We start from the raw sequence: 8,929 nt of genomic DNA, 5'->3' as shown, positions 1-8,929 counted from the left end.
CATTCCTATCATTTCTCTCTTTGTATATGCTTTTCCATCAGCACTGCCTCCACTTTCTTCTTTACCTGTAGTCGGTGCTTTTGGGTTTTTTGTTTTTAGTCTTTAAGTTTTTGTTTTTGTTTATTTGCTTGTGTTATTTGTCTGTGTGTTTGCATGTTTTTGTGTCCTGTTTGTCTATCTGTTTTCCTTTGCAGGGCCACTCCAAGGAACAAATCAAAGCACATCTGGTGGAGGGTCCAAAATATTATTACGAATAGGGTAATAAAATAACCAAAGTCACAACAATAGAGAGCAAGTAACAATCTCTGAAAAAACACCTCCTGAAGGGCCAGGCCCTGGGCAGTGTATGACCCTCCTTTAATATAGCAGTGCTCGCAGGTACAGGGCAAACAACAAACATTTAAAACGCATAAGGGACAGAAAACTAGCCAAAATGATGAAACGGAAAAATTCTCCTCAAAAGAAATTACAGGAAGTAGTGACAGCTAATGAATTGATCAAAACCGATTGAACAATATAACAGAACAAGAATTTAGAATAATAGCCATAAAATTAATTGCTGGGCTTGAAAAAAGCATAGGGGACAGCAGAGAACCTATTGCTACAGAGATCAAGGGACTAAAAAATAGTCATGATGAATTAAAAAATGCTATAAATGAGGTGCAAAATAAAATGGAGGCTGCCACAGTGTGGATTGAAAAGGCAGAGGAGAGAATAGGTGAATTAGAAGATAAAATTATGGAAAAAGAGGAAGCTGAGAAAAAGAGAGATACAAAAATCCAGGAGTACAAGGGGAGAATTAGAGAACTAAGTGATGCAATCAAATGGAACAATATCCCTATCATAGGAATTCCAGAAGAAGAAGGAGAGAGAGAAAGGGGCTGAAGGTGTACTTGAACAAATCATAGCTGAGAAGTTCCCTGAGGAAGGGAAGGCATCAAAATCCCTCTGGGGAAGGAAACAGGCATCAAAATCCAAGAGGCAGAGAACTCCCTTCAGATGTAACTTGAATTGATCTTCTGCACGACATATCATAGTGAAACTGGCAAAATACAAGGATAAAGAGAGAATTCTGAAAGCAGCTAGGGATAAATGGACCTTAACACACAAAGGTAGACACATAAGGGTAGTAGCAGACCTATCTACTGAAACTTGGCAGGCCAGAAAGGAATGGTAGGAAATCTTCAATGTGATGAACAGAAAAAATATGCAGCCAAGAATCCTTTATCCAGCAAGTCTGTCATTCAGAATAGAAGGAAAGATAAAGGTCTTCCCAAACAAACAAAAACTGAAGGAATTCATCACCACTAAACCAGCCCTACAAGAGATCCTAAGGGGGACTCTGTGAGTCAAATGTTGCAAGAACCACAAAGGACCAGAGACACCACTACAGGCATGAAACCTACAGACATCACAATGACTCTAAACCCATATCTTTCAATAATAACACTGAATGTAAACAGACTAAATGCTCCAACCAAAAGACATAGGGTATCAGAATGGATAAAAAAACAAGACCCATCTATTTGCTGTCTACAAGAGACTCATTTTAGACCTGAGGACACCTTCAGATTGAAAGTGAGGGGATGGAGAAAAATCTATCACGCTACTAGAAGTCAAAAGAAAGCTGTAGTAGCCATACTTATATCAGACAAACTAGACTTTAAAGGCTGTAACAAGAGATTAACAAGGGCATTATATAATAATTACAGGGTCCATCCACCAGGAAGAGCTAACAATTATAAATGTCTATGTGCCGAATATGGGAGCCCCAAAATATATAAATCAATTAATCACAAACATAAGCAACCTTATTGATAAGAAAGTGGTAATTGCAGGAGACTTTAATACTCCACTTATAGCAATGGATAGAACATGTAGACAGAGAATAAAGAAACAAGGTCCCTGAATGATATATTGGATCAGTTGGACTTGGCAGATATATTTAGAACTCTGCATCCCAAAGCAACAGAATATACTTTCTTCTTGAGTGCACATGGAACATTCTCCAAGATAGATCACATACTGGGTCACAAAACAGCCCTTAATAAGTATAAAAGAACTGAGATCATACCATGCACACTTTCAGACTATAATGCTATGAAACTGGAAATCAACCACAGGAAAAAGTCTGGAAAACCTCCAGAAGCATGGAGGTTAAAGAACATCCTACTAAAGAATGAATGGGTCGAGGTGCCTGGGTGGGTCAGTCAATTGAGCGTCTGACTTTAGCTCAGGTCATGATCTCACACTCCGTGAGTTCGAGCCCCACATTGGGCTCTGTGCTGACAGATCAGAGCCTGGAGCCTGCTTCAGATTCTGTGTCTCCTACTCTCTCTGCCTCTCCCCCGCTCATGCGCTCGCTCTCTCTCTCTCTCTCTCTCTGTCAAAATTAAGCATTAAAAAAACAGTTTTAAAGAATGAATGAGTCGGGGCGCCTGGGTGGCTCAGTCAGTTAAGCATCAGACTTCAGCTCAGGTCATGATCTCACAGTTTGTGAGTTTGAGCCCCGTATCAGTCTCTGTGCTGACAGCTCAGAGCCTAGAGCCTGCTTCAGATTCTGTGTCTCCCTCTCTCTCTCTCTGCCCCTCCCTTGCTTGCAGGCACACTCTCTCTCTCTCTCTCTCAAAAATAAAATAAACATTAAAAAATTTAAAAAAAAGAATGAATGGGTCAACCAGGCAATAAGAGAAGAAATTTAGAAGTATATGGAAACAAATGAAAATGAAAACACAACAATCCAAACGCTTTGGGATGCAGCGAAGGCAGTCCCGAGAGGAAAATACATTGCAATGCAGGCCTATCTCAAGAAACAAGAAAAATCCCAAATACAAAATCTAACAGCACACCTAAAGGAAATAGAAGCAGAGCAGCAAAGACACCCCAAACCCAGCAGAAGAAGAGAAATAATAAAGATCAGAGCAGAAATAAACAATATAGAATCTTAAAAAACTGTAGAGCAGATCAATGAAACCAAGAGTTGGTTTTTTGAAAAAATAAACACAATTGGTAAACCTCTAGTCAGGATTCTCAAAAAGAAAAGAGAGAGGACCCAACTAGATAAAATCATGAATGAAAATGGAATTATTACAACCAATCTCTCAGAAAAACAAGCAATTATCAGGGAATACTAGGAAAAATTATATGCCAACAAACTGGACAACCTGAAAGAAATGGACAAATTCCTAAGCACCCACACACTACCAAAACTCAAACAGGAGGAAATAGAAAACTTGATCAGACCCATAATCAGCAAAGAAATTGAATCAGTTATCAAAAATCTTCCAACAAATAAGAGTCCTGGACCAGGTGGCTTCCCTGGGGAATTCTACCAGACATTTAAAGCAGAGATAATACCTATCCTTCTCAAGCTTTTCCAAAACATTGAAAGTAAAGGAAAACTTCCAGACTCCTTCTATGAGGCCAACATTACTTTGATTCCCAAACCAAACAGAGACCCAGCAAAGAAAGAGAACTACAGGCCAATATCCCTGATGAATATGGATGCAAAATTTCTCAACAAGATACTAGCAAATTGAATTCAATTGAATATAAAAAGAATTATTCACCATGATCAAGTGGGATTCATTCCTGGGCTGCAGGGCTGGTTCAGTATTCACAAATCAATCAATGTGATACATCACATTAATAAAAGAAAAGATAAGAATCATATGATCCTGTCAATTAGTGCAGAAAAGGCATTTGACAAAATTCAGCATTCTTTCTTAATAAAAACCCTCAAGAAAGTCCGGATAGAAGGAACACACTTAAACATCATAAAAGCCATTTATGAAAAGCCCACAGCTAATGTCGTCCTCAATGGGAAAAAACTGAGAGCTTTCCCCCTGAGATCAGGAACACGACAGGGATGTCCACTCTCACTGCTGTTGTTTAACATAGTGTTGGAAGTTCTAGCAATCAGACAACAAAAGGAAATCAAAGGCATCAAAATTGGCAAAGATGAAGTCAAGCTTTCACTTTTTGCAGATGACGTGACACTATACATGGAAAACACTATAGACTCCACCAAAAGTCTGCTAGAAGTGATACATGAATCAGCAAAGTCGCAGGATACAAAATCAATGTACAGAAATCAGTTGCATTCTTATACACTAATAATGAAGCAACAGAAAGACAAATAAAGAAACTGATCCCATTCACAATTGCACCAAGAAGCATAAAATACCTAGGAATAAACCTAACCAAAGATGTAAAAGATCTGTATGCTGAAAACTACAGAAAGCTTAGGAAGGAAATTGAAGAAGATATAAAGAAATGGAAAAACATTCCATGCTCATGGGTTGGAAGAATAAATATTGTCAAAATGTCAATACTACCCAAAGCTATCTACACATTCAATGCAATCCCAATCAAAATTGCACCAGCATTCTTCTCGAAGCTAGAACAAGCAATCCTAAAATTTGTATGGAACCACAAAAGACCCCGAATAGCCAAAGTAATATTGAAGAAGAAGACCAAAGTGGGAGGCATCACAATCCCAGACTTTAGCCTCTACTACAAAGCTGTCATCATCAAGACAGCATGGTATTGGCATAAAAACAGACACACAGACCAATGGAATAGAATAGAAACCCCAGAATTAGACCCACAAACGTATGGCCAACTCATCTTTGACAAAGCAGGAAAGAATATCCAGTGGAAGAAAGACAGTCTCTTTAACAAATGGTGCTGGGAGAACTGGACAGCAACATGCAGAAGAATGAAACTAGACCACTTTCTTACACCATTCACAAAATTAAACTCAAAATGGATAAAGGACCTGAATGTGAGACAGGAAACCATCAAAACCCTAGAGGAGAAAGCAGGAGAAAAAACCTCTCTGACCTCAGCCGCAGCAATTTTTTACTTGACACATCCCCAAAGGCAAGGGAATTAAAAGCAAAAATGAACTACTGGGACCTCATGAAGATAAAAAGCTTCTGCATTGCAAAGGAAACAATCAACAAAACTAAAAGGCAACCGACGGAATGTGAAAAGATAATTGCAAATGACATATTGGACAAAGGGCTAGTATCCAAAATCTATAAAGAACTCACCAAACTCCACACCAGAAAAACAAATAATCCAGTGAAGGAATGGGCAGAAAACATGAATAGACACTTCTCTAAAGAAAACATCCAGATGGCCAACAGGCACATGAAAGGATGCTAAACATCGTTCCTCATCAGGGAAATACAAATCAAAACCACACTCAGATACTACCTCACGCCAGTCAGAGTGGCTAAAATGAACAAATCAGGAGACTACAGATGCTGGCGAGGATGTGGAGAAATGGGAACCCTCTTGCATTGTTGGTGGGAAGGCAAACTGGTGCAGCTGCTCTGGAAAACAGTGTGGAGGTTCCTCAAAAAATTAAAAATAGATCTACCCTATGACTCAGCAATAGCACTGCTAGGAAGTGCAAAGGGATACAGGAGTGCTGATGCATAGGGGCACTTGTACCCCAATGATTATAGCAGAAATTTCAACAATAGCCAAATTATGGAAAGAGCCTAAATGTTCATCAACTGACGAATGGATAAAGAAGATGTGGTTTATATATACAACGGAATACTACTTGGCAATGAGAAAGAATGAGATATGGCCTTTTGTAACAACATGGATGGAACTGGAGAGTGTTATGTTAAGTGAAATAAGTCATACAGAGAAAGACAGATACCATATGTTTTCACTCATATGTGGATCCTGAGAAACTCAGCAGAAGACCGGGGCGGGGGGGGGGAGGGGAAGAGGGGAAAAAAGTTACAGAGAGGGAAGGAGGCAAACCATAAGAGACTCTTAAATACTAATAACAAACTGAGGGGTGATGGGGTGGGGAGTGGGTGATGGGCATTGAGGAGGGCACCTGTTGGGATGAGCACTGGGTGTTGTATGGAAACCAATTTGACAATAAATTTCATATAAAAAAATTGAAAAGAAAAGAAAAGAACAGAAAAAGGAAATTTAATAAAATAGGATATGAATAATTTTTTAGCAGAAATTAATTATCTAAAGGTAATGTGTTTAAACAAAGTGCTCCTACTAGGCATCAAATACTGACTGTGAACTTGTCATTAGAGAATGCCTTTAAATTATTAACAGAAGACTGTTAGGCCATGGCAGGAGAATCACTTATCCCCAGGTGGAACATCTCTAAGGAATAACCTTGGAGATAAAGCCTCATAAATATTGCTGCATTGCCTGATTAGAAAGGAAAGATATTCTGAAGAGCTTTGTGTTTTGGTACTGATTGTCTGCTTCCTGAAGAACTCCACTGAGGGGCTTATCCTTTCCAAAATGGAAAGACGAGTCAGTGTCAAGAGTCCAGGAATGAGCAGGTATGTATTATTCAATCTTCCTTTCCTGCTGTGATGCTGGGAAGAGCAAAAACCATTGTGAAGTGTATACTTTCCAGCCCTCTCCTGAGGGTCTGGACCTCAGAGTGGTGGAGTCTGAAATATAAATATGGATACATGTAGATATAGAGATACAGATATAGACATATTCTTGAAAGTCCATTAATCCTTTGAGAAAATAACAGCTAAAATTTGGTCAGCACTGTTCTATGCTCTTTATACATTTTAACTCATTTACTCCTCATTAATCTTATAGAATCCTCATTTTACAGTAGCAGAACCTGAGACTCATGGAGATGAAGTGGCTTGTCCAAGGCCAAGCTATAAGACTATTTGGCTCCAGGACACACTCTTAACCCTTACACTACACTTACAGTGTAATTTACAGCAGGGAGAAGTAGAAGTACATTAAAGATGAATGCCTTGATCCTTCCCTTTGGAGAGAAATCATAAAACATTCACGTATGTTTTAAAAGGTGCTGGACTGAAGTAGTTAAGTGTACAGCTCTGGGGTCAGGCTACAGGGTTCAATCTCTGCACTGCCACTTTCCATTTCAGGGATCTTTGGCAAGTTATTCATAGATTTTGTGTTTTGTTTTTTTTGGGGGGGAGGTAGGGATTAAATAAGTTAAAACATGCAAAACACTTAGAATAGCATCTGACATTTAGCCAATAAATGTTGGGTAATATTACTCTACAATCCAAACTCTCTTAAAAAAAAATGGGGGAAAAAAACTCTCTTCAAGCTGAACGTTATGAATGGTCTTCAGATAGAAGATCATTATCCAGCATTTAACATGCTTTCATAGTAGGTCAAAAGGGTCACAGATTTTAAGATCCCTTGAAAGGCAAAAGCCAAATAATTAATGGAAGATAAATAGATATCTAGACTGTTAAATGGAATGGTAAACTCATCCTGAGACATAAAGTACACATGAGCTATCTACACTAGCTAACTACCATGATAAAGGAAATCCTTCCTTCTATACATAGTTTCTTTTCTGCCCCTGTAGGGACAGTTTTAATTCCAGGAACCACCCAGCTGACCCAGAGAGACATTCTCTACAGACTACAATCTTCAAAAGCAAAGTGCATTATTACCGACGAAGTTTTAGCCCCCGCAGTAGATGCTGTTGCATCTAAATGTGAAAATCTGCACTCCAAGCTAATTGTGTCTCAGAAACCCAAAGATGGATGGGGGAACCTAAAGGAAATGATGAAGTGAGTAGCCATAATTGTTGTAGAACAGCTTCCCCAGAGGAAGGCAACACTGAAAAGATATTCAACCCACCAAGTGATCAGAAAAATGAAAAGTAAAATGAGGCAAAGGGAACAACTAGTAATTATGGCTGCACCAACAATGCAAACTCTGAGGCAGGAAAGAGGTTGGAGTGTTTTTTAGAGGTTAGGATCTCCAGGAAGCAGGCCCTGAGATAGAGATTAGTTGTGTAAGAAGTTTATTAAGGAGTTGTCTTGGGGTCAACACCTATGAAGGAAGGGGAGGGATGTGCAATTGGGCAAAGGAAGAAATGTATCTGCCATGCGCTCCCACTGGGACCTCTGGGGCATGGATAGCCCCTCAAAGCTATTCCCAGATAAAATAAGAGATCCTGGCCTTTATATACCCATACTGATCAGTAACTGGGTGTGGCCTATCCCTAGAAGGAGAGGTGAGTGACCTTGAGCAAGGCAGCTGTCTTCAGCCAAAGCAATCCCTAAAAGAGAGCTGGCTCCCAGCAGCTGTGGGAAGTAAGTCCTTCATTCCTGCAGCAGGATCTAGGAGGTGTCTCACAGCACCAACCACAGAGCTGTTATCATCTCCCAGAGAAACAGAGAAACACAGTGAATTCTTCTGTGTAGGCTATATCATTACCTTGCTAATAACAACACTTCTGGTTAGAAATAAGATGGGTGCCATTATAAAACTGAGTTACACTGATGTCCATCCCTGCTATGGAATGCTTCCAGGGGTCACTTGGCACTATGGCCATGTACTGGTTCTATCTTAGCTTTAGGCTGGCAGCCAGTTCCCTCTAGAATGAACTTCCTACCTTTACTCAAGGATTTGGAAGCATGCTTGCAACTATGGATTTGTTCCTACTGCCTCTAAAATAGCCATCATTTATTGAGTTCTTACCAAAAGCCAAGTACTGTTCTAATTAAAATAATGTTATAATTGCAATAACGGGTAACATTTATATTGCCTTGGTTAGGTGCCAAAAACTGCTCCAAGCGTTCATATATATTAACTCATTAAAATGTCACAATAACCTAAGGAAAGGGTGCTATAGTAATACAGATGAATAAGGTCAAATGCTATGATCTGGCAGAGCTGGGTTTCAAACCCAGGGAGTCTGGCTTCTGAACCCACACTCCTAAAGGCTATGTTTACTGCCTATAGTGGTGAAAGATTGGTATGATAACCCCACCTTAGTTTTCAAAAGCAACTGTATTTACAATGAAGTGATAAATACACTGCTCTAGGTAATATTTTTAAGGAAGAAAATTATGAAATCATAGGCTAAGTACCTAGTCTACCTGTTAGGCTTTGAAAACAGCTTCTTGGGAGCCTG

At 39.4% G+C, this 8,929-nt stretch overlaps 2 protein-coding genes across 8 annotated transcripts in view; one reads left to right on the top strand and one right to left on the bottom strand.

Moving 5' to 3' along the window:
• The window catches only part of ERI2 (ERI1 exoribonuclease family member 2), a 63,387-nt gene that overhangs the window by 30,008 nt on the left and 24,450 nt on the right, over window positions 1-8,929 (bottom strand). The gene's annotated exons all lie outside the window — the stretch shown is intronic.
• Window positions 1-8,929, top strand: part of ACSM3 (acyl-CoA synthetase medium chain family member 3) — a 37,124-nt gene that overhangs the window by 4,943 nt on the left and 23,252 nt on the right. For all 3 annotated transcript variants that reach the window (XM_045047437.1, XM_019820850.3, XM_045047436.1), the window contains exon 3: window positions 7,370-7,577. In XM_045047437.1, the coding sequence (XP_044903372.1) occupies window positions 7,370-7,577 (208 nt within the window). The remainder of the gene's footprint in view (window positions 1-7,369; window positions 7,578-8,929) is intronic.

The sequence above is a fragment of the Felis catus genome, chromosome E3 (genome assembly GCF_018350175.1).
Source record: "Felis catus isolate Fca126 chromosome E3, F.catus_Fca126_mat1.0, whole genome shotgun sequence".
Classification (NCBI taxonomy): domain Eukaryota; kingdom Metazoa; phylum Chordata; class Mammalia; order Carnivora; family Felidae; genus Felis; species Felis catus.
This window is presented reverse-complemented; position numbering and strand designations above follow the sequence as displayed.